The sequence below is a fragment of the Megalobrama amblycephala genome, linkage group LG1, assembly GCF_018812025.1.
Source record: "Megalobrama amblycephala isolate DHTTF-2021 linkage group LG1, ASM1881202v1, whole genome shotgun sequence".
In the NCBI taxonomy this organism is placed as follows: domain Eukaryota; kingdom Metazoa; phylum Chordata; class Actinopteri; order Cypriniformes; family Xenocyprididae; genus Megalobrama; species Megalobrama amblycephala.
In genome coordinates, this window is record NC_063044.1 from 63,059,757 (window position 1) to 63,085,711 (window position 25,955).

The following is a 25,955-nucleotide window of genomic DNA, read 5'->3' on the forward strand; positions in this document are numbered from 1 at the left end:
TTAATAACCAATAGTATTTAATGATCGCTCCGAGTTCTGCCCTGTACCCCTGAACTAGCTCCGCCCCCGCTAGAGAGTTCTTTCCCACAAACAGTAAAACAGGATCAGGCAATTAGCCGTATCACCAGACCTAAACATATATGACTGTGTGTAATTTTTGAACGCATTTGTGTCTGTGTGTTTCTATGTGAGGCACAACACTTTTAATCAATGAAAAATAAAATCTAACTTTATCTCATTTTCCAACATTAGATTCTGTCCAAAGACAATGAGAAACAAGAACATATTTGGGGGAGGGGGGGGGATCGGTTAGTGTCGCTAAATCTAAAAGAATATGCTTCCTAAATGCAATTTAATAACAGCATAAAGCAAAAAAACAAAAACAAAAAAAAAGGACAGAAAAATAAAAACACTCAAGTCAAACGGCACCACCTACTGGTAGAGCTCAGCTTTGGTCATAGAATAGGGTTGAAAGTGAGTAGGACAAAAAAAAAAAAAAAACTCCAGAGACAAACAACTGGGCTAGACCTGTCCATTACATCTCTCACATGGTACAAACATCTGATTCCCAGCATAGACGATCAGCTAACCTAGAGGTCCTGATGCTGATTTGGCCTCAGCATTTATTGTGTGATCTGAGTTCAGAAAGGCGTTTAAACTAGGGTTAACTATTGTTGAAATGAACCCACTGACAGTATTGCTTCCAAAAGTTCATAGATCCGTTCCAAAGGCAAAAAAAGAATGAGAGAGAGCGAGGAAAATGTGCTGGGACGGGCTTTGTGTCAGCAGGGAGCGTCTCCAGATTCTTTAGGAATATTGTACACTTGAATGCACATTAATATGAGGCTTGTCCCATCAACGGTGTTGCCATGTAAGAAAAATCAAGCTGACCTCGTTATAAATGTGTCTATACATGTGTATGCATGTATTTGTGTGTTGTGGGGTGCAGGGCGTCTCTTCCACCAGTCTTGAGCCGTTGCAGTTCCATCCTTCTCACATGTAATGCACCATTTTTTTTGAATTCCTCTCACTCTGGCGCACTCTAGGGGGTGTTTTTTTTAGTCCCCTCCCATCCAAAAAATTAAAATAAAACAAAACAACCCTCCAGATGCCTGGGAGAGGAAGAAGGGTGGAGGGGGATGTGTGTCATCTCCATCCCTCTCTTACCCTTTCCTCCTGCTCCCTCGCTTGGCAGGTAAGGGGTTTGAGACCCCTTCCATTACACTGCAGAGAGGGGCGGGGCAAAATGCAAATGCCCCACACCCCCTGCTCCGATCAAAACAAGCGAGGATGGACGGGACTCTCAATTTGAGGCGCTGCTGTTAGAGGAGCTGGAGGTTGAGGCGACGGCCATGCTGTTGTTACCGGTGGCAGCCACAGACTTGCGTATGTGTGGGAGGAGGTAGGGGTCACTGGCCAGCTGGTGAACGTCAATACGATCCTCCTTACGGTACACCAAACATCTGCGAATGAAGGCCTGGAGTAGACAAGGAATTCATTGGCATTAGAAAATGTTTAATTATTAATTATTATAGCATGTTAAAGCAGAAAACTAGGGCTGCACAACGATTAATTGCGATTAATCGTTTGCAAAATAAAAGTCTGTGTTTACGTAATAAATGTGTGTGTTCTGTGTATAATAATTATGTATATATAAATACACACACATACATATGTATATTTAAGAAAAATGTTATATATATATATATATATAAATATAAAATATATTTAAATATATATATTTATACATGCATATATTTCTTAAATTTATACATGTATGTGTGTGTATTTATATATACATAATTATTATACACAGAACACACACATTTATTACGTAAACACTGACTTTTATTTTGCAAACGATTAATCGCAATTAAGTTGGCATCTGTTTTTATTTCATATTGGTGTTTTTTTTTTTTTTTTTTTTTTTTACACGAAAAGGTGTTTTTAAAATGGCATTTCAGTTTTTAGAGTGGTCCCAAAATTTTGGGGGTGAAGTTTGTGCCATCAAGCTAAAAAAATATTCAGAACCTACATTTTATGTAAAAAGGCAGCAGACAATAAACAATATTGTTCCAGAGACATGAGCAAACATTAGCCAATCTGGCTCACTAAGTAACTAGTCATTATTATGTTAAGTCTCCTAGCAACACAAAACCAAACTAATGACACTAGTCCCACAACCTTTTTGGTGCCACTAATGTGAGCACAGCATTTGAGCAAGTTGCTTGCTAAAAGGTTAACATGGGACAAACAGAGACAAGAGTTTTCAGAAATAACTGTACAATCCATATAACTGACAGATTATTAAAATCAGTTGTGGCCCTAATTATTACTCTGACTTCTTTTTATCTGAAAATGGTTTCAAAGTCAAAGCAGACACTTTATAGCAACCTTACAATAAAATAAAAATAAAAACAAAACCAAAACATAAATAAATAAAATCATCCTTTTTTCTAAATTATCCTACACAATGGATATATACACTACTGTTTAAAAGTTTAGGGCCGATTAAAATGTTTCTGAAAAGTTTCTTATGCTCACAAAGGCTGCATTTATTTGATCAAAAATACAGTATAAACAGTAATACTGTGAAATATTAGTCTTGTCTTATCAGTTGAAAACAGTTGTGCTGCTTGACTTTTATTTTTTTCATGATTTATTGATGGGGGAAAAAACGCATTTGAAATGCTAAAAATATTTGTTACCCAAAAAATCTGTCACTTTTGATCAATTTAATGCATCCTCGCTCAAAAGTATTACATTCTTTAAAAAAAAAAAAAAAAAAAGTATTTTATTGACCCCAAACCTTTGCATGGTAGTGTAACTAAAATGTCATCACTATTCTAATAAATATGAATACAAATCGATTTAAAGAACTGGGGAGGATTTATAATTACAGTAAAATGCGGAAGAAAGATGCAACATTTTTAAATCTAAAAATTTGTACCACACTGAGTATATACTCATTGGGCAATTTGGATATAAAAAGGATTGATAGGAGCCAATAACTCTTATTTCATGACACTCAACATCTTCAACAATCCTGGGACTGAACTTCTCTGCTCTGGGATCACACTATGGCCAGCTTCAACTCATTCTGCCACCAAATCATGATGTATCCCGATCTTCAAGCAGAAGGAGTTCTGAGTGATATCAATCCGCAATCTGACTTGTAATGCAGCCTGCATTCATATTCACATCATATTCCATGTTGGTTCGTTTGCCCCACCCCAGACTGAGCCTGGTTTCTCCACAGGTTTTTTTTCTCTCCATTCTGTCATCTGATGGAGTTTGAGTTCCTTGCCTCTGTCGCCTTTTGGCTTGCAAAGTTGGGGACACTTAATATTTAGTAATATTACTGATTTGCCTGCACTGACACTATTGGATGATGACATCACTGGTTTCTACAGAGCTGCTTTATAGATAAATTGATCTTGATCTATAATTGATGAACTTTACAGTTAAGGTACCAAACTGAATCAACACAGACCCGACTTCTGATCAGTATTTTTCCCGTTTATCCCTGTAAAGCTGCTTTGAAACAATCTTTATTTTATAAAGTGCTATATAAATTGAAGGGAGATTCTGGAATCCACTGCCGCCTCAATACATACCCTTTTGAGTGAACTGTAATGTGAGATTTAGAATCATGGTATTAACCAATAATCAATATTTATCCTTCTATATATCACATGATTTTAATAATTTCTTCAAGTCTATGAAATTTTATTTAGTTATACATATCACCAGTCTGATTACAGGAATCTGCTCTCTCCATGTATTTTTGAATGAATTGAGAATCATAGAAGTTTCTATTTAGTATCTGAGAGTATTTTTGTGTGCATTTTGCATATTGCATCAAAAATTTCTGGAATGAAACACCAAGATGTGCGTAAATTCTAAAAATCCACATAAAAAAAACGTATGTGCTTGTTTGAGTCAGATACATTTTCTATCTGATAAGAAAACAAGTGCATAAACTACGAAGGAAACACAATTTACGGAATAAATTCCCCAATGCTCATAAAAAATCTTGTTGCAAAGCATCTGAAATGTTGTTTTGATCATTCAGAAGTCTGTCGTCAATGTGGTTTGGTATAATTCCTCCCAGAACTGTCGTATATGACTGTGCCCAAATAGCAGCATCCGCCTCTGAAAGCAAGGTAAAATTGCGTTTCGTCTGCACAATCTGAGACGCAAATAATTTATTATATACGAAAATTATTATATACAGTGGCTTCTCCTACGTTTCGTAGTGATATTTAGCACCAGTTTATCAGGAACTGAAGATTTTGTTCTCATTGACTCACTGGATGGAATGCTTTGTTCGCAAATGTTTTATGCAATATTGCAATTTTGTGCATAAGTTAAATTTGCAACTTTGGATGGAAACATAGCTAGTGACTGTAGGTTTGACCTAGTGGCGGTCGACGTGTCAGGTACACACTTGATAAAAAAAAAAAAAAAAAAAAAACATACTGTTTTGTGTTTAGATTTTGGAAATATCAACCACTTCTAACTTGTCAAGAATGCAGCAACAGTGTTAACTCATTTAGCCTGGCTTCCAGACAATAAATATGTATTTGTTTTGTATTAAGTTCTTGAGAGAGGCATCTAACCTGTTAAAACTTTTCATCTTCTATTACTACAGTACCTCTTACTGAGAATGAGACCATGTTATCAGTATGTTTTGGGGAAGTATCCTGTTCAACCTTGAAGAAGCTATGCATCCCATGAATCTGTGTATGTGTGCTGGTATTCTTGTTGCAGATCAGTATTGGTGAGAGATGGACAACTGGCACCCTAGATGATGGAATGACTTGTTTTTCTCGACAATCTGGCTCCTAAACCAGGGTACTGGTGTCATACGGATAATCAATGGAGATATATGCCTCTGCCTATCAGCCCATGTGTGGACAATGTGGACAAGATTATCTATTTCTTAGCCAATCAGAATCATTCAACCTCAAGTAATGACGTAGTTAGTATAATTGCTGCTGTACTGAATGTGTGTGGGGGGCGGCTTACGAACTCCTTGTGAGTGTTGAAGCTGACTTCTGCCGATGAAACTATTAAGTAAAATTTTCTTCAATTTATTTATTTATTTATTTTTTAACCCTGACTCCGGGTCTTCATTCATCATATCTGGTCCTTAACTGTAAATCCCCTACAAAATAAAGGTGACTTTACCATGAAGAAAAGACAGAGATAGTCTACAAAGGTACCTTAGCTTCAGGTGAGACTCCTGGTTTGGGAGGAAACTGCACCTCTGTGGCTTTGAGAATAGTGTTCTCCTGGAGGATGTCCTGCTGGGATTGATTATGACCGAATGGCTGTGTGGTGAAGAAAGAATGAAAATGATGAGGAGAGAAAGGCACTAATATCTCAGTGGACAGTGACTACGCAGCCAGTATCAGAAAAATGTACTTGTGTGTTTTTTACCTTCTTCCCATAGAGGCACTGGTAAAAGATGACTCCAACGGACCAAACATCTACTTTGTTAGAGATCTTAGGTGGCTCTTTTCCAACCACAAAGCATTCTGGAGGAAGATACCTGGAGCAGAACAAGGCAAGTTTAGCATTTTGGGCTCAGCTGCTTATACAAACTTTTAGACCACAAATGACTTAACAACATTGTCAGCTTTGTGTTGAGGGAAATGTCACTTCATTTGACCAAATTCAAGAACTTCACAAATCCTGGTCATTGCAGACCACTCACCAGTATGTCCCTGCCCCCTGTGACGTCAGCTCCATGCCGTCCACCCCGTAGTTGTCGTCGTCCATGATCTTGGACAGCCCGAAGTCTGTGATTTTTATCTCTCCACATGCTGTGCCATTCACCAGCAGGATGTTACCTAGACAAACACAAGGATCAGTGCTCAACAGAGCCATCTTGAACCCTTTCTCCATCTGTTCTCATTCTTGGCCCAGCACAAAAGTTCAATGGTCTGCAGGTGTCATATGCATGTTATACCTGGTTTGAGGTCGTAATGGATGATTGGCGGGCGGATTTCATTTAGGTACTTGAGGGCATTGACGACCTGCATTATGATGGATCGGGCCTCTTTCTCTGACATTAGCTTGTGCTGCTTCAGGTAGAAATCCAAATCGTTCCCCTCACAGTACTCTAGAACAGTGCAGAATCTAGAAACAATACCACATAAATCAAGACCTCCATTTTAATGACTGAAATAATGGAAAACAAAACTGCACCAATCAAATACATAGATTACACAAAATTAGTGAAAATGATGCACATCTTGAAATGGGCTTTAAATCAGAGACCATTTATATTTCAATAAGACCAGAGAAAGTTTACTCACGAGTCGGTATCCAGGGAGAAGTAGTCATACAGTTTGACTATTCTGGGATGGTCCAGTTCCTTATGGATCCTATATTCTCGACAGGCATGCCTAAAAACATTTCATGCCAACCCATTTTAATTAAGTCATGCTGAATAAACTTTTAATTGACAGAATAATATCTGAATTTTTAAATATAATGAGAACAATGTTATTGGTATACAATTTTTGACCAATTTTTGTCAAGATTTATATTTTACATTGTTATAAATGAGGCCTCAGAATTCCAGTCTGGTTCAGAAAGAGGAATGCATTCTGGGACAAGCATACTTGGCTCCTAATGTTGAAGCAAAAGATTGAGTAGTTTTTAAGAAGCAAGGATGGAAAAGGTGTTTTCACTCACTTGTGATAGTTCTCTTTCTTCTCATCTCTCCAGTTCTTATTAAGCTGGTGAATCTTCACAGCCACATACCTCTGCTCAGTCAAATCAAAGGCCTGGAGAAAGAGAAAGGAACAGGAAGAGAAAGTCAGGCTTAAATAGCATCGATTAGCGAAGCTGCCTAACTTACCTACTTTTTTAACCTTCTATTTTAAGTCTGTGTCCTATGTGAACAGCTACATGATTTTTTTCTTTAAGATGCACAAGTCGATAGGGATGTGCATTTTTGGCAATTTTTCATTTCGATCATCGATAGGTTTCAAAAACGAGTAATCGGGGGCAGGGCGTGTGCGGGGGGTGGGGCATGGAGATAATGAAAATATCTGAAGACTTATATGAAAATGAATGTTAAAAATAAAAATATGACATGAAAACCTGTCTATGGAAACACGTGATTAGAAGAACACTGTTAGATTATGATGCAGCAATGTTATTAAGAAGCATCTAAAAGGAATAGCTGCCTGAGATGAAGAGTGAATTTATGGCATTAAACTGAAGCCCGTTCTGTGACACATCCTATGATATTAATGAGATAACTTGGATACATAATATAGACGTAACATTACAACTGGTATCTGTATAAAAGGATGCAAATACCAGTGAACTTTAAGTTACATGCTATAGCGAGAGTGAGAGTGAGTGAGAGAGAGAGCTCCCACCGTGATGCACTTTCATGACAGCGTGCTGAAACACGGGCAAGGACAGAATTTACTATAGATTTCTATAAAGTTCTCATCCATTCCATAAATTGCCTGCACGTTTTTGAAGCCATAAGAATTAAACGAATTAGCATATGCCATTGAACAAATATGACGAAAAAAGCACTGCTGCATTATTATAACATCAGTATTTTTTTTTTTTTTTAAAGAAACATCTAGCCTAAAAGCAATCAAATATCGGCATTGTATTTGAGCATGAAACTAAACACGGATATGCAGCGCATTCAGTATATTAATAAATGTTGATATCACAACGCATCCTATATTAGGTTAATCATATGAAAAACTTTGCAAATGCAAACGTGAGCTTGACCGAAAGTGTAACTCCTGTTGTGCTTTAAAAACGCAGCCAACAAAACGAAAGCACAACAAATTTACATTCTATTAGGCTACATTAGTGTCACTATTGTAAATTTTATTTATTCTAATATTTCAGCAATATTTTGGATTTAATTTGCACTTTCTAATTAACCATAATGTTACTTTACAGTATGAAAATCACTGATGATCATATGCGCCGATTTATGTTTCTGCTGGTGGGTGCCCACTCTCCATGAGAAAAAGCACTGAGATTCGTGACAGGATAAAGTTTGAGCGCGTTCAGTGCAAGAGTCAAAGAAATCCACGTCCGAGCAGAGACATTCGTGCTTGTGATGAATTACATGGATGTGCTCTCGACATTAACTAAATAGAAACTGCCTCAAATGGACTATAAAAATGAAAAGAAAGCCTTCAATCGATTTTTATTGGTTGAAATGAAATGAGAATATCTTGTGTTTTTCCCGTGGGTGCTCGGCGCCTATGCTGAGGATTATTGCCAAATTAATTATGAATATAATTTAAAGGATATTTTCAGCACAAGATAAAAGCTTGGCGCTGCACAGCTTGAATTGAACTGTATTTTCATCTCTTGCCAAAGTGAAGCCAGACATTCTCTCTCACGTGTTTTGACGCATGCTGTGGCAAGCTAAACAATCAGAGCATGGGGTGCCGCCCAAAGTGCTGCTATAACCAATCAGGAGAAAAAAAACAAAACCATTTCGTTTACATGATTGATCGTCGCCGTCACGGTTGAGTACTCGATCGATGTTGCACATCCCTACTAGTCGACAAGTCATCCAGTCAACCCACTGACTAGTTGATTATGTAAATATGTATATTTGTACATCCCTAAACATTCACATACACATTTCCCATCACAGATCTGCTTACCTTGTAGACCTCACTGAAGCCTCCTCGGCCCAATAGATGCAAGAGCAGGTAACGGTCATTTAGCGTGGGATGATCTTTAAACCTGAGAGTTGAAAACACAAACGATCAACGATTTAATAGATAAATCCACCATAATCCACCTGTTTAAACTCTAATAAACCTTCAAAAGCTCTCTAAAAAAAAAAAAAAATCCCTGTACTGAAATCAAACAGGCAAAAGTGTGGAAATAAACTTTGAAAGTGCCTACTGGGAGTTATCTTCATTGTGGATTCTCTTGAGCTCTCGGATGTGAAGATTACGCACACGCTCCAATCGCTCCAGCTCCACTTGAATCTCTGCTTCCTCCTGCAACACACACACACAGAGCACCAAGACATTAAGACCCATTTCCTCGACAACACGAATTTAATCATACATGTAATATGAATGTGTTGATATGAATACCTTCTTCAGGTGCCCAAGTCTCAGTTTAAAAATTTCTTCTTGCTCATGGTATTCTGCTAAAGATAACCTGTGAAGACAAGCAAATTAGGATAAAAACCAATTAAGTTGAAAGGCTAAACTACTCAATGCCAAACATGATGGAAGACAGAAAACTCACATTTCGTTCTCGGCGCCATTGCTCTTGCTCTTGCGTTTGTTGGGTTCTAGGTTTGGGGGAGGAGTCTGACTGGCGTTGGGCGGTTTCTTCTTCATCAGCAGTTTCCTCTGCCTCTCTATGTCCTCTCTCTGCCCATTGACCCTTTCCTGTTGTCTATACAGACACACAGCAGTGTAAGAAAGTAAAGTCTGATCAGTGGTTTCAGGCTACTAAGTCAAGAGATTATGTTACATAACACGTTTCTTGGAATTTCTTTTCATATTTCAAAGTATCATCATTCATTAAGGTGTCCACATCCTCGTTTCTTAAATATTTTGGCTAATATCATAATCCTTACTTATACTAGGGATGATGACACTTTTTCCAGGACGAGTCCGACACTTTCATTTTTGGTACATACCAATACCATTACCTCCATTTTCATTGCATTTGTAATTTAAAAAAAAAATATTGGGTAAAGAAACCTAAAGAATATGAATCATATTAGTTGGCTTAATTCATTTATCTAATTGATATTTCCATCAGCTATTTTCACATTTCACTATGCCTGTTAAAATGTATTATACAAGCTTCTGTTACTTTCACTGTTCATTCTAGTGCTCCATTTTATCTTTCATTTACTATTTAGAGCAGCTCCAGCAGGGCTCAAAGCTCTAGCTCAAAAAATTTTTCTACTGGCTTCAGATATTTGCACTAAATTTCTTGCATAGCATGCGAGTACCAAATTGAGTTCTTTCATGCCTTCTTGCACTTCAATATTTAATTTGGCAAGGCCTAAAAATGGCCAAATGATAAACTTTCATGACGATGCAGCACTGGCCCAATAACTGTCGTGAGCATTGTTTACGCTGGCCCCAGGCCATCGGGCAGTCCTTATTGTGGAGCCCTGTCCAGTGAAACGGCACAGCAATCACATGAGGTTCTCATGTAATAATGCAGTAGTGTTATAAATTAATCATGTAACAATTCATGTTTTTACTTGCATATACAATTTAGTTTTAATTCAAATGATGCATGTGTGCCGAGTGAGCAATCAAGAGCATGAAACAGAAGTGCGCACACTCTCTCTCTTTTTACGGTCAGTTAATATGTTTCTCCTTTTCTTTTCTTTGCTATTGACATATTACAGAAACTACATACATTTCTAGTGATATCTGTGAAAAAGAGATGCACTCGACAAGTGTATGCGTCTGTACCACTGCGCATGTTTCTATAATCAGATCGCACACAGCAGCTACAAAGGCATGAATATTTAATTTGTTCAATATTCTATTAAATAGACACATTTACTTAATAGACATCCTTCTTTGATATCCCCTGTGTGGTATCAGTTTTTGATATTGGTGCATCCCTATCTTATACCAATAGGAATAAAGACCTGTTCACACAAAGACAAATGTTCCACCAAAAACATTGTAACATTGTAATTTAATGTATCAGTTTAGACTGACCCGAAGATGTACATGCCCTAAATGCAACAGTTCTAATCTCTTTTAGTGCAAAAAATCTAAAGAAAAAATGGGGCTGGTGTTAACCCAAAAATCACACTACTACATTTTTATGGAAGAGTTAACATGCTTTTAAAAATTGTGTTAGTAATTTTGACCTAACATTTACTTCTGTAAGAATTCATCACTTAACCTAGTTTTGAAAGTACAATGTTTACCAAGTTTTTGTTTAACGAAACGATCGGTCATTTAAATATACAAAAACAAATGTATTTTGTATTTTATTCAATTTACGGAACGAACGCGGCGTATACATATACATTTGTATTTTTTTTTAGAAAATGGCCGATCGTTTCTCTAGATAAGACCCTTATTCCTCGTCTGGTATCATTTAAAGCCCTTTGAAGCTGCACTGAAACTGTCATTTTGACCTTCAACCATTTGGAGAGACCAGTGAAGTCCACTATAAGGAGAATAATCCTGGAATGTTTTCATCAAAAACCGTAATTTCTTTTCGACTGAAGAAAGACAGACATTAACATCTTGGATGACATGGGGGTGAGTAATTTATCAGGAACATTTTATTTGAAAGTGGACTAATCCTTTAAACTACGCCAGAGCACGTACACACCTCACGCACCGGATGCCATGCGTGCACTCAAGGCAGTTGAAAATAGTGGTGTATTAAAAAATTATATAAATTCTCACACAAACCGATCGTTTCGTGTCTTAGGACATCAATGTGTTGTCACGAGCCGCAGGGTTTAATTTGGATTTGTCTGTGCATGTTTAAAATCAGTTAAAAATCATCATTTGTGTTCTACTGAAGAATCAAAGTCACCTGCATCTTGGATGCCCTGGGGTAAGCAGATAAACATCAAATTTTCATTTTGGTGTGAACTATCCCTTTAACACCACTGATATTTTCATGGTGAATATTTAAAATGCAATAAAAATGTTCCTATATGAGGTTTTTAAAATCTATTTTTCGATACAAAATGGTAAAACTGACATGCGAATTTTGTTAGAAGGCTATAAGGTCTGTGCACATATGAGCACCCAGCAAGATCCTGAAAGCAGCACATTCATTCACCAATCCTGAATGAGTCTTTTATGGCTAGCTCTCCACACGTGTGGGGTGAAACCAACCATATTCTGTCAGCGCATGTCAAGTGTGCGTGCATGCAACATTTGCCTAGGCTCTGAAGTTTGAGAGGGTGTGCATGTGCAACTCACGTACTTGACTAGATTCTGAAAGGCGTAGCCATCTGTCCACTGCTCAGTAAATGAGGCTCCGTGCCGTACGGTGGTGAAATGGCCCAGACGTAGCCGGTCCTGCATGCTTTTTTCTCTGCATGCAATTTTCTCCTGTTTGGACTGAGGGGGAGGGACACCCACAATTTAGTAACTGCATCATTATAACATATGAAACACATGCAGAACACTACCACACATTTACCTTTTCGATAAGCAGTTTCTTACTCATGGTCACACATTTATTGAGTCGTTCTTTACATCGTTCCAGCATCTTCTGCTGCTCATCGATTTGTCTGCGCAGGTCACAGTTCACCTGCAATGCACAAACCCACCAACATAAATGCCATTCTTCAGCAGTGCACTTTAAAACCTGATTTAAGCCACAGTTCATTCATGTAAAACATTTTATTGAGTCAAAATGTCATTCATGGCTGAAAGATTCATAATACAACAAATCACTCTGTGTGTACACTGCCGTTCAAAAGGTTTGGTCCATTTAAGTTTTTGAAAGAAGTTTCTTCTCACCAAGGCTGCATTTATTTGATCAAATACACAGTAAAAATAGTAATATTGTGAAATAGAAGAGTTATTTTTAAACTAGATAAAAAAGTTTGTAGACAAACTTTAAGTTGGCTTGAAAAAGCATAGCCAGAATAAAAGTATTAACTCCCTTAAAAAAAAAAAAAAACTAAAAAAAAAAAAAAACTAACAGACCCAAAACTTTTGAACGGTATTGTAAATTGAATAGTGATGCTGTGTTTCCACAGGCTCTGTTCTCAAAAAGAGGCTGCAAATTATTTAGAAGATTTCCATATCGATGCTGTGTGTGAACGAAATCGTACCCTGAGCAGGTCGTCAATACGTCCCTCTTTCTTCTCCAGATCTGAACTCTTACTGCTCTCCAGCGCCGCTAACTTCTCCATTGTCAACTCAGACTGAGAAAGAGTGACCAAAGCTGGGGGTTAGCGTGATGATCTGAAAGTGTCTGAAGGTGCGAGTGTGTTTTTGGAAGTGTGCGTTACCTGTGTGGCTCGGTGCTGAGTTTGTGTAGAGGTTGGCTTGTGGGAACAGGTCGAGTGGGAGTGGGAGTGGTCTGTGGTTACTGAGCTGATGGAGGAGGGGCTTCCTTGCTGCACCTGTCAATCAAAACCAAAAACTCATTACCTTCAACACAAAAAGCGACCAGAAAGGGTCTTTGAGGACTTGCCAGTCCTCCACACAGCAACTCTCATTTTTATGTATAATAATAACAATTACTGCTACTGTGACAGACAGCACATGAACACAAATATAATTATAACTTCTTTGATTATAATGCTTGTACTGAACTGCTTATACACAGCTAGAGCAATAACTTGTCATCTGCTAAGCAGGAGTTAAAGCATATAACTTGCAATGCAAACTATATGTACCCCAACCTCTCATCCCCACAATTTTCTGTTTTTTTTATTATCTACAGTATTTATTGTTGTAGAGCAGCGGTTCCCAAACTTTTTTTCCTGCGCACCCCCTTCTATGTCCCAACCAGGTTGGCGCACCCCCAATCCCCACAAAAAAACGCAACAAAGCTTTGTTTTATCGCCATATAACGACACAAATAACCAGAACACGCATGACAATAACAACATCAACAAAGTTTCAATATAATGCAACAAAGCTACGCACAAGCTTCCACTTTTAAGAGGACGAGTGACAGACACAGGCTCAGTGACTATGTTTACATGGACAGCAGTAACCCGATATTAATACGATTAAGACAATACTCTGATTAAGAAAGGACCATGTAAACAGCGATGTTTTATTACCTTAATCCGACTAAAGTCATACTCGAAGTAAACACAAATCGAATTAAGACAGGTGGAGTATTCCTATTTTAGTCGCATTATTGGAGTGCATTGTAGACATGTACACACCTTAATCACACTGTTAACATCATGTGGGAGTTTTCACCACATTTTGCCACAGGACACATAATACACGGCAGCGGTCAACCGTTTTGACGGCAAACAAGAGAGCAAGCGTCAAGCAAGCAGCCACAAATCAAATTCCTCTCACCTCATCTCTCATCCAGTACCTCCGAGTTTGTCGCGGTGGCATGAATAAAAGTTGCCGAATTAAAGTACAGGAGACCTGTTTCTGGAGAATTTGTATCCACCGTTGTCTATTACAGAGCCCCACACATGAGAGAGAAAATAAATAGTAGCCTGGGCTAAATCGTGCGAACAATTTACTAATTTGTTCCCTCTATGTATAAATCGAGGGAACTAATTATTAAATCATGCACACAGTTTATTTATTTATTCTTGCACGTATTGCATGTCAAATAATTAACTGCACTTGAAGCTTTCGTAAGATTAAAAATGAAAACACCCAAAACTGTATATGGCACGAACTGTGTGGTGATGATACGTGAAATTCTGTAGAGAACGTCGGACGGCGTGCCGTGGGGATGTAATGACGTTTGCCATTAATCGATCTATGTTCTATAACATGTAAAATTGGAACATGAATGGAATATTCTAAAAGCAACTCATGTAAACACCTTAATCATAATATTGTCTTATTCAGAATAAGGTCAGTAATTAGATTACTGCTGTCCATGTAAAAGTCAGTAACAGAAAGCACGGTTATTTTCAGTCGCGTAAAAGAAACATTGCAGCAATAGGCTATGAATGAAACGAGTTGGCACGCATATAGCCTAGCCTGCAGTGCATAAAAGAAGAGCAGTGCGTAGAAGAAGACAGCAGCTGTTAATGTTTTTTTATTGTATGGAAAAATCCCACTTAAAAAAAACAGACCGCCATTACATTTTTCCTCTCGCGTACCCCTGGGGGTGCGCGCACCACACTTTGGGAATCCCTGTTGTAGAGTAGAGTATCGCTCAAAGTGTTGTTTTTACCACCTAAATGCAAGCTGAACATATATATGTATATATGGCTGAAATAACATGTCGTTTCAAACCATAAGACTTTAGTTCATCTTCAAAACACAAATTAAGATTTTTTAATGAAACCTGAGGGGTTTCTGTCCCTCCATTGAATGTCCAGATAACCAAAACCTCAAATCATTGTAAAAAAAAAAAAAAAAAAATCCATATGAATCAAGGGGTTTAATCCAAGTCTTGTGAAGAGATATGATCGCTTTACATGATGAACAGATTTGAATTACATCTAAACAATGAACGACACATACATGGAGCACATCTCATCTGGTAAGCACATGTGTGTGATGCTCGAGAACCAATGAGGTTTGTTCTAGTGTGTGACGTTTGAATAGAAATCAGAGGTCTGGTGGTAGGAACGAGACTTACGGCAGCAGGAGGGTTGGAGAGAGAGTGCTGAGGAGATGACCGCGCCACTGGAGGAATACCACGCGCTGGACTGGTTCCAGTACCACTACCTCCTGCAAACTACACAGAAACACATGACTTAGAGGTTAAATCAGAGGAAATGAGCTTCAAAATAGAAAGAATGCATGAACTACATGCACCTACCTCAAAATAATCACTAATTTTGTGCCCTCTCCCTCCTCCTTTGCCTGGGTGGAGTGGGGAATAAAAAAAATAAAATAAAAAAAAGCAAAGCAATAGTCATTAAGAAAAACGACTCTAAAAGACGTAACGTAGACCTGCTATGAGAACCAGAGCATTCGGCAATCAATCACATTAAACATCAACACCCAAACTCACCCTGGTTGTCAAAAGGGTCTCCTTTCCTTTTACGTGTTCTCTGGTCATTAGATTTCTTCTCTGGGGTCTGAGTAGGGAGAGAGAGAGAGAGAGAGAAAGAGAGACAGACATTGTAAGCTGCCAGGCGAAAGCAAGAATCCATGACATCACCTCATTCCACAACCCCATTCATTCCAGAAGTTTCCATTGAAATTTTAGAGGCTGCAAGCTCATATAACCTGAAAGACTGGACATCAACATCCAAAGACTACAGAGACACAACAGTCTCTGCATATCTGCCTGTTTTCAAATAAATTGCATCCGTTTTAGTTTACAACATCTCATAATGCCTTTTTTCAACAACATGGTTAAAGTGTAATTTCGCTGATTTTCAATCTGCTTTCTATTGTTATGTCCGTAGTACATGTAAATGAACAATGTTTACGAGTTCTATGTGTTATCTGGACTGAGAAATTCAAGTTTGCCAAGAAGTATTTCCTACTAAAGTAAGGTGGCATTTGATTCTGGTAAGCATATCCATAGCAGACTGGTGGGAGTGGCCTTCGGAAGACAGCAGCATTATTTCTCGGTTGTGTGAACGGCACTCTCAGGTAGCAGTGCTGTTCACACAGAGGACCACAACTTTAACATTTTAATAGTCATTCTAATTCTAAGTCCAGACCACAACTATAACGAAACAACGCAGAGGAATGATATTGTTGGAATCATTTTCAGAACTATTTTTCCAGCTGATGAACAATAAAAATCACTGAGACCCAGTCAGAATCCAAGAAGCACAAACATTTAAAGCATCAGATGACATAACTGCAGCATACTTATAATAAACAATGTTATCATCCATTAGAGGTGTGAATCTTCACTTGCCTCACGATTTGATTACAATTCAGAGGATAATGATTTGATTATAAAACAATTCTCATCAAACTCTTTTAACATCAAGCATGTCCACACTTTACTTTCTCATTCCTGCATGATCCTTTCAAAACAGAATCCAAAACTTCAGACGCAAGTATTTTGCTTCTGATGGACATACGCAACTTTTTTTTTTTTATTATAGGTTATATAATGAGTGTTCTTTATTTAGCCTACAATAAAACAGTACATTAATATGCATGATAACTTTTTTTATTTAATTAAAATGCCTATTATGATTTTGCATCGATGCAGAATGCATATGGAACTTTTTGTGTGAACGGAACTTTAGTCTTGCTTTCTGTTTGTCTACTTTAGAGTCAGTTCAATCCAGTTCACTTAAAAGCGTGACTGAAAACGAGTGAGTGAATTCGGACACTGACTGCCCCGGAAGGGCTGCTGCTTTTGCATAGTTTGTGCTTGCTGTTTACTAATATTTTGAAACAAACTGGCTTCTCCAGCAATAAGATGAAAGGATTTATCTTGAATTCTGTCATGGAAATGATGTACAAACCTTAGATAAACAATTTAATAATCATTTAAAAATGAATTTATACCTGTATTATATTACGCTGTATTGGTTTGCAAAATAAATTGATGGATGATCCAGCTGCAGGCGCCATTTCTGGCACAACGAAGGAATTCATTTGGCGCGTGACTCTCATAGTGCATTATGGGTATTCTCTAGCCATTGAGCATACATCACTTGTACACTCCTTATTGCAGTGCAATGTGGGATTGAATGAGTGCACTCAATGTCCACTATGGTTTCAGACACCACTAAAAATGGCTGTTCCCCCAAATAGTGCCCTATTTAAGATTATAGGGGGTGATTTCAGACACAGGGAGGGACATTATTTCTGCAATTTCTTGTTGAAAATATTTGCATACTTATGTTGTGCATTTCACCGATTAACAAAATCCAGATGCCAAATAGTAAAGAAAGGAGCAACTAAATCCACAAGTCAAAAAACAGAAGCAACAAAGTCTTCCCAACCACATGCCCTGGATGATCTTATTGGTGAAATAAATAAAACATGGTGTCAACTACAACATTTGAACAACAAGCTGGACCTCCCTGACTGTCAACATGAAACATGTTAGCTGACGATTGCATCACCTACTATAGACCGAAGCAGAAATACTTCAGAGACTCAAAGACTGTTTCACATCATAAGCTCCAAATGTGTACTAACCTCCAGCTCCTTGTCACTGAGGGAGCCCACGCTACACAAGCTCTGGTTAGATGACTCGTTGTGTCCAGAACCCTGCAGAGAGGTAGACAACAGATAAATGGATTTGCATTTCCTAAAGGAAAGATTGGCGCTTGCAAGGCAGGAAAAAACAGTGGTTAAGGTCTTTAGTTCTGTGAAAACGAAACTGAAATGCATAAGAGCAGCTTTGTCATCGTTACACTTTTTTCGGTTATGTATGAAGCAATACATAGATAATAAATAATATGCAATAAATACATGCAACAGATGAACTATTCACTGGTGCATATTTTTTCACCAGTGAATAGTTCTTCACTTTAAAATTTAGATTTGTCACGGTACCAAAATTTCAGTAGTCGGTACCAGTAAAATGTTGCGGTTCTTGGTACCAATTTCTGTACCAAAGCAAAAACTGCTGAATCAAGTACTACATATATATATATATATATATATATATATATATATATATATATATATATATATATATATATATATATATATATATATATATATATATATATATATATATATATATATATATATATATATATATATATATATTATATTATATTTATTAGTCTCATCTATTGGCTATATCAGTCAATCGTCACAGTTTCCGATTCAATAGCACATTTGAATATGGTTGTCTATCCAGAAACTTTAAAGTGTAAAACTAAAAGTGAAAAACTAAACATATTCAGATTGTGAATGGGTCATAAACAGAAAGCAATAGAAGAGCCTTCCTTTTATGATCGCTAAGGTTGTCAATCTCTAAATGCACAAGCTCACTGAATTCTGCACTCTCTTTTTAATAAAACTGTCTTAATTGTACAATGAATCTCTTATTACATCATGTTTGCACTTTGTTGGTTGTAACGAAAGGATTCACAAGCGAGCGGATTGTCTAACTTAATGACTAGCACCTCTGAAAGGCCACACTCAACAGATATGATTGTGATTGGCTACAACGCTTAATGGTTGGTATAAAAAAAAAAAAAAAAAAAAAACCATGCCGTAAATAGAAAACTTTGAAGCTCTGAGAGGTCGCGCAAACAAACCAACCAGAGTGTTTGGAAGCAGCGTCTATCAGAGGGTACCAAATAGCAGAAATGCTGGCACAACATTATACCGACTGGTATCGGAAATACTGGTAGGTTTGAAAACCCCATTTAAATCAAAATGGCTTTTTTCTTGATGTCAGTATAAGCTATGTGAGCTACTGGAAAATATTAAATGCCCAAATACCTTTAATAATAAATATAATTTCAGGCATTCAGGTATATAACATCCAAATTTCATTATCCAATCTGATCCAGTCACACTACTGAAATAGACTGGGTTACAAATGGCAATTCACAACGACTTCAATTAATTTAGCTAACTGTCAGATTATATGTCATATTTTCATCCACAAACAGCAAGATGTATGAAAAAAAAATTATTTGTGACTTGCCCCAGTTCCCCTCCACTTCAAAGACTAGTAATTCCTTCCTAATTCTGCCTCTAATTCTCTCTCCTCGTTGTCTGTTGACCTAGAAGTAAATTAATTATCTAAAACTGAAAAGGGCTTCATGTTTTGGGTGAAGAAATTAACAAACAAGGCCAAAAAGTGTAGCTCTAGTTTAGCGAGAATGTTGAATATGACAGTTTTTAAATCATTACTCAAGTTTTATATGCGTGTTATTAATGTTGTTAACTCAAACACGGTTGTGTAAATAAAGCCTTCCTGCTCTGAGCTAAACATTTGATGAGATGCAGAGAGAAAGCGTGACAGATGCTGGTCATTCTGGTCAGATCAGGCTAAAACCCAACACAATCCAATAACAGCGATAAAAGCCCCTGTGCTGCACACCTACTGACGGTTCTTAATCATTCACTTGGTGAAAATTCTTACACCAAACCAAACAAATGTAGAGATAACGATCATACTAACTCTCCGACAACATTAAGCTTTGGCCAGTCAGTGGGGAGGACTCTCATGGCCATGACAGTGACCAACTAATCTTAGCCACACTAGTTTCAAAGTCGTCATCTGATTGGATGAATTCTACAGGATTTCGGAGAGATGTGTGGGTCTCGTTCTTTAAAGGTACACCTGGAAACAAAGCCGTCGTGTCACAAAACTCGTCATCAAAGAAGAACGCCGTTGTGTTTACAACTGTGACAATTAGTTCTTATCAGGATCAACTAAACGCTGGATTTTCAAAAGTATGTGAAGTTTACGGCATAGACTCCACGTCAGCCTGTTAAAGTAGGGACATCTATGTTACATTTTGTACACCCCTAAACAGGACGCTGAACAAAACAAACTGTGATTGGTTGCTTTACATGTCAGTCAGGTGGCCTCTGGGTGGTCAAAGAAAGCTGCGATGGAGTCCAGTAGGATGGGGACAATAAATTGATGCATCTCGATTTGCGGATCGATTCTGAGATTTTCCGAATGAATCGCGATTCTCTCTCAAATCGATTCTCAAATTCGCTTAGTTTTTAACAGCAGATGGCGCTCTAGGCTAGCCTGGTAATACCAGACTCTGCTACTTCACTTTGCTTCGTAGACAGAGTCTGGAATGGCATAATAGAGAAGTGTTTTCTCTCTCGCTAGGGGACGCTTGTCTGAAGTTTAAAATCATTGGTTACCCGTAAGCCAATCAGATACGTTTAGTTATGACGTATGTTATCCGCCTGTACAGCCGCATCGAAGCACAGACATCATGCATCGAACTCAAATCTATGATTGAACTTCCACTGTAAACCTGTTGTAAACACATGATGATGTGAGCGAAATACCGGAGGTAACATGGCTGTAAACGACTTTTGCAGATTATGCGAAGTTAATGCATCCCGAAGTTTGCATCCCGTGTCTCGTTTCCCATTTCCGCGGTCGTTTCGGTTTTCGATTTCTCTAACCTACAATGTAAAACTCGGCGCTTAGCATCTACGTCACGGCTCTCAGCCCGCCCTCTGTTCGTTGATTGGCCCGGCTGTTTCCAGACCGGTGGCAAACACAAAGCTCTGACGCTGTATCAGACTGAGTACAGAAGCGAAATGAAATTGAGCGGAAGTAGGAAGTCTGACGTAGTCAGGCTAGCTCTAGTTTGCATTCGGAAAATCTCAGAATCATTTCTCAATTTGCGACGCATCGATGTACTGTCCCAGCCCTAGAGCACAGACCTTCTGCTGCCAGTCTGAAGGTCTGGTTACACAAGACTGATGAACAACGAACACTGAAAAACCCATTGTCCTACTCAGAACTGATCCAAATCTTTTCTTCAGTAAAAGACACGTGTTTGCAAATGCTGATTGATATCATTCTGGGGTTCTCCAACACTAAAATGATTAATGAAATAGGGAAACAAAAACAGATCAACTATTTCTCAACTCACTCTTGGCCAGATTATCAGACAGACGTCCTTTAGTCGTTAGTCACCCCTCTTCCCTTTATAGCACACTTTGTCTATTTGATGTGAGCGTTCGCATCTGAAAGATGCATTTTAGAGCATTCAGAAAACTATAATTTAGAATGCATGTAAAAACTTTTTTCCCAAAAGATGTTTATCAGATGTTTGTACAAAATAGACACTTTCTAGATGAACTGCTCTTAAAGGTGCTAAAGAGGATGTTTTGTTTTATACATTTTTGCAATATTACATGAAACTGTCTTTACTAACTGATAAAAGACTATTTATTAGGTGCACTGAAAGTAATAATATTAATATACATCATCTGTGCACGAGGTAGGGCCTTAAAAACATCAGCCAATCGTTTACGCGATCGTTGTGTAAACGATTGGCCCTCTGGCTTGTCAATCACTGCCGTGACGGTCCTTGTGAGAGACGAGTGCGGCTGCGCGCTCCAGTAACTTTCCACACTCCACAGGCGCTGCATGCAATGTTTTTGTCTGGAGACAGGAATAACAACTGCAGATTATGAGTTACCTGCAGTGAGTCCGACATAATGAATCCAAAAAACACGACACAGCGAATGCCGGCGGTAAACACTCGTATTCCAATACTCGTGCACGAGTTTTGGGAGGCGTTCCTTTGAAATGAGCTGTGAAGGAGGGGGGTTGTTCTTACGCATGCGCTCATTTCAAAAACTCAGTAACAGTCTTTGGATTCTCAGTCGACGAAAAAATCCTCTCTATCACCTTTAAACAGACATCTTGGAGACGTACGTGTGCTATCTGGGTACATACATCTTTGACTAAAATAGCAAGCAAGCAAGATTTCAGCAACTAACGGGAACTAGTGGGAATAGTTATGCACAGCAAAAAAAAAAAAAAAGATTTAAAAATGAAGAAATAAAATAATTTTGGAGGGCCGAAATCATGACCATAACAATGACGTTTAATTAGAGCACAACGTGGATGAGCTATACAGGTGAATACGTCAGCAGTGTGGAGACACTTCACTGTGATCAAAAATTATGCTAGAGTAGCAATAAGTTAACAACAAAAAAAAAAATATGTTCGGCTGAAATATTGAGGGGTCTGCTTGTTCCCAAAGAACTTTACTACGACTGGTTTAATTTACATCTGAGAAACTGACACCCAGTAGCCCAAATTTAAAGTCACCATGAAATCAAAATGGAAAATTCTTTTTTTTTTTTTTTTAATGAAATATTGCAGTATTTATTATAGATGCTAAAATTCCTGTGCCCTTATAATATATATATTTAATCAAAATAACTTCCCCTCCCTCTTCCAGCGACATCTCTTCTCTAAAGACATGACGGCGGGACAACCTGTTACTTACATGACATCACAGCAATAGCAAACCACAATCATCCAATCAATTCCCAATGGACAAAATCATGTCCGGCTCAACATTTTTTCTTGTTCAAGAAGCTGTTTCACTCGGATGCATGTTAAATTGTCCAACACACACTTCCGCAAACGTATTATCACATTTGGAATTAAAAATAAACTATAGACTAATATGGTCATGTAGGCCAAACGATGAGTAAGAAATGATTAATTAATTGCTTTGCAGGGTCTTCAGACTATGCAGTCCGTTAGTTCACCTCACCTCCCGATCCAAGTCGTTCTTTCTTTTGTCATCTCACGTTTATCATGTCTGCTCCCCAGAATGATTATTTCACCTCTCATGTCTTCGGGTTTGAGTTGTTAGTTCCCTCGTCAATGTCTGATCTGGGCCGTGACAGCTATAGACATTTATGGTGACAGCCCCATATGCAATTTATGCAGAACGGAAACAGAAATTATTAGTTCGCCTCTCGAGTCTTTCGGGTTTGAGTCGCTCGTTCATCCCGTCACAGCCCCATAGGCTGAATGCAGAAACTAAAATGATTAGTTCATCTCTCGAGACTTTGGGTTCGGGTCTGAGTCCTTCATTCTTTTTTTACGTGACTGCTTCCCGGCTCAGTGTCTCACAACAAATACATTACATTCGTATTACTATTAACTGTATGTTGTATTATATCTAGGAATTATCAATTATCAAAAGATATGTGCAACAAACATTTATGTTATGCCACTATGTCCCTTCTGAACAATCTTTTTAATACAAATATTAGACCAATATGTTCAGCCTTTATATAGGAAAATCAATTATTAGGCTATACTAGCTAAAACTAAAAAAAATAACTACACACTTGTTTGTAAGGAAGGTTCTGAATGGCTGTCACGACACGTGAAAAAAGAACGAAGGACTCCGACGCGAAAGACTCGAGAGATAAATTAATCCTTTCAGTTTCTGCACTCAGCCTGTGACGTGATGAATGACTCAAACCCGAAAGACACGAGAGGCGAACTAATCATTTCTGTTTCCGGTGCAGAATACAGCCTTGTCTATGGGTCTGGGACTTGATGAACGAACGACTCGAACCTGAAAGACTCGAGAAGTGAACTAAACATTTCTGTTTCCTGTCAAGAACCTATGGGATGTTGCACATGCGCAGTCAACACAAAATGAACAAATCGCTCTCTGGGACAACTTGTTGTTCTCTAGTAATATCAAAGATTCGTTCAAAATGAACAAATCGTTCGACACATCACTAATCAAAGACTATCGCAACTTCTGTTTCAGGCCGACTTTAATTACCCAAACTTTTGTTTCTGTTTTCGGCTAAATAAAAACTTTAATTGCCCTTTCAGTGAAAAAAGGGACACTACCTTAACTTGACATTCAAATCTCTTTTTGGTCCAAAACGCTGTCCTTCTTAGACTAAGGGTAATGATGACATGCATGAGCTTTTGTGGAAAATGAGTGAAACAACAGCTTTATTCAGACAGCTGGGCAGAAGCAAGAGGAAAAGTGAACTTAGCATGTAACTGAATGCATGAAAGCAGACAGGCCCAGGGCCTAGACAAACACACGAATAAGAGAAGATGATGAGGTCTTAATGTGAGAGGGAATGTATGTTCAGGAATTACTGATGATCATAGACAGAAAAGGGGGCAGAAACATATCAGTTTGTGACCGGACAGACCTTGGCAACTCCGACTCCTGTGAAACGGGCCTCCAGCAGCTCCTGCCTGCGAGGATCCAAGCTGTGCAATTCCTCCATCATGGCTGGAGAGAGAGGAAGAGAGAGTGCATGGCATTATGTATCCATAGTGATGCTGACAGATTGACGGGACAGTGATGTGTGTGTGACATGTTGAGTCATGTGTCCCCAATACATGTTTTCGAGAGCATTCTGAGATTCATGACTCAGCCTCGCCACCACCACTAATTCAGTCATTAACTCAATCCAACCTAAAGCCATTTATCCTATTGATAACCTACGGGGAAAACACCATGATCATGCAAGATCTTGCGACACATCAATTCATGTCAAAGCACATGCAACACGTAACCTGTAGTGCATTTAACAAAGAAACATTGATTTTTAATCAATCAGACTTGTTCGCGACCAGAAAACTAATGAAATCGGTGCAAAATCATACACTATAATAAACATTTTCCGAGAAGGTTGCCGAGGAGAAACAAAAAATAATAATATTCACAATGAACTTGAACAACTCTATACTTCCTAACTAATCAACCAACCAAACTACTACAACGATACAACCACCGAATTAGATGTTAGTTAAATCCCATCCGTTGCACGTCTAATATGATTTAAAGATTCATTTTGACAGGATTCCCTTGAATTTGTAATCTTGTTTCAACATATTATACATCATTTCAAGATTACATGATGAATTGGCATGGTTAATAAGTTATCATTCTAGCTCAATTATAAGAGGTGTGCGATTGATTGAAATAACCAATAACTTCAAGAAAATCTAAAGAAATAACGTTTTAAAAGGGAAAAAAGGTTCACAAAGGATCAAAACAAAAGAAACAGTATCTAAATACCGTCTCAATATCTCTTTACCCCTGGGTTTTGCTTCTATTGTCTGTTGTTTCTACATTGCCCTGCGAATTCTTCTGCTAGCCTCCTTAAACCTCCACATTTGTTTTTGTACCTGTATTATTGGGGTCTTTTCTCCCTCTTGCCGATTTATTAGATCTCTTTTCTTCGACCGTTCTCCTCCTCTGCTCTCCCGTCTCGCCCTTCCCTGTCTCAGCCCGACATCTCAGCGCTAGGCCTCAGCCGAAACCCCGACCCTCGCCTGCGCTCGGTGCCTGCTGTGTCGCTAGGGGACGCCAGCTCCGCGTCCTACTGTAGTCCGAGGACTGCGAGACCTCCGAGGCCTTGATCTCCCGAACCCGCCTTTCTCCGCTGGCCTTCAGCGATATCTATTTTCTACCAGATCTGAGACATGTGGTACCTCGCTACAGATCCACACCTAATGATTTCCAATCCCAAATTACTCGATTCGCTTCGAAGTTAGTTAATCGTGTTGTTGTTTGGAGATATTTAGCTTCTCTTGTTTGTCTTCGCTGCTCTGGGTCAGCACCGAACCGGGATCAAGTCCTGGAATGATAAATCGGCTCTTTAAATTCCGTTCACACCTAACGTCTCCCTTTTAGAAAGATTAGATGATGTAGACGAAGAGAATCCTTTTCCCAATCAGATTCGCGAAATCAGAATCGATTCGGTTCGGTTCTCAATTTTTGCAATGTAAACAATAATCGGTAAATCTCATATTTTCTCGTGAGATTGTGCAAGACATTTCTACCTTTCAACCACGCCCATTTCCACTAGCAAACACTTATCAATGAAAGAAAAATAAATTAGTTTTTTCCC

The 25,955-nt window shown here is 38.3% G+C and overlaps 1 protein-coding gene across 1 annotated transcript; it reads right to left on the reverse strand.

Moving 5' to 3' along the window:
- Positions 1-25,892, reverse strand: tlk2 (tousled-like kinase 2). The gene is made up of 21 exons (XM_048208153.1): positions 25,231-25,892; positions 24,246-24,328; positions 17,778-17,849; positions 15,670-15,736; positions 15,475-15,518; positions 15,292-15,390; positions 13,004-13,117; positions 12,824-12,916; positions 12,184-12,294; positions 11,965-12,101; positions 9,277-9,429; positions 9,120-9,186; positions 8,923-9,020; positions 8,676-8,757; positions 6,709-6,800; positions 6,327-6,416; positions 5,978-6,147; positions 5,723-5,858; positions 5,446-5,557; positions 5,229-5,336; positions 1-1,477 (listed from the first exon to the last, which is right to left on the reverse strand). Exons 2-21 carry the CDS (start codon positions 24,324-24,326, stop codon positions 1,304-1,306), a joined length of 2,100 nt encoding a protein of 699 aa, XP_048064110.1. The 5' UTR covers positions 24,327-24,328; positions 25,231-25,892; the 3' UTR covers positions 1-1,303.
- Positions 25,893-25,955: the final 63 nt, after the last annotated feature.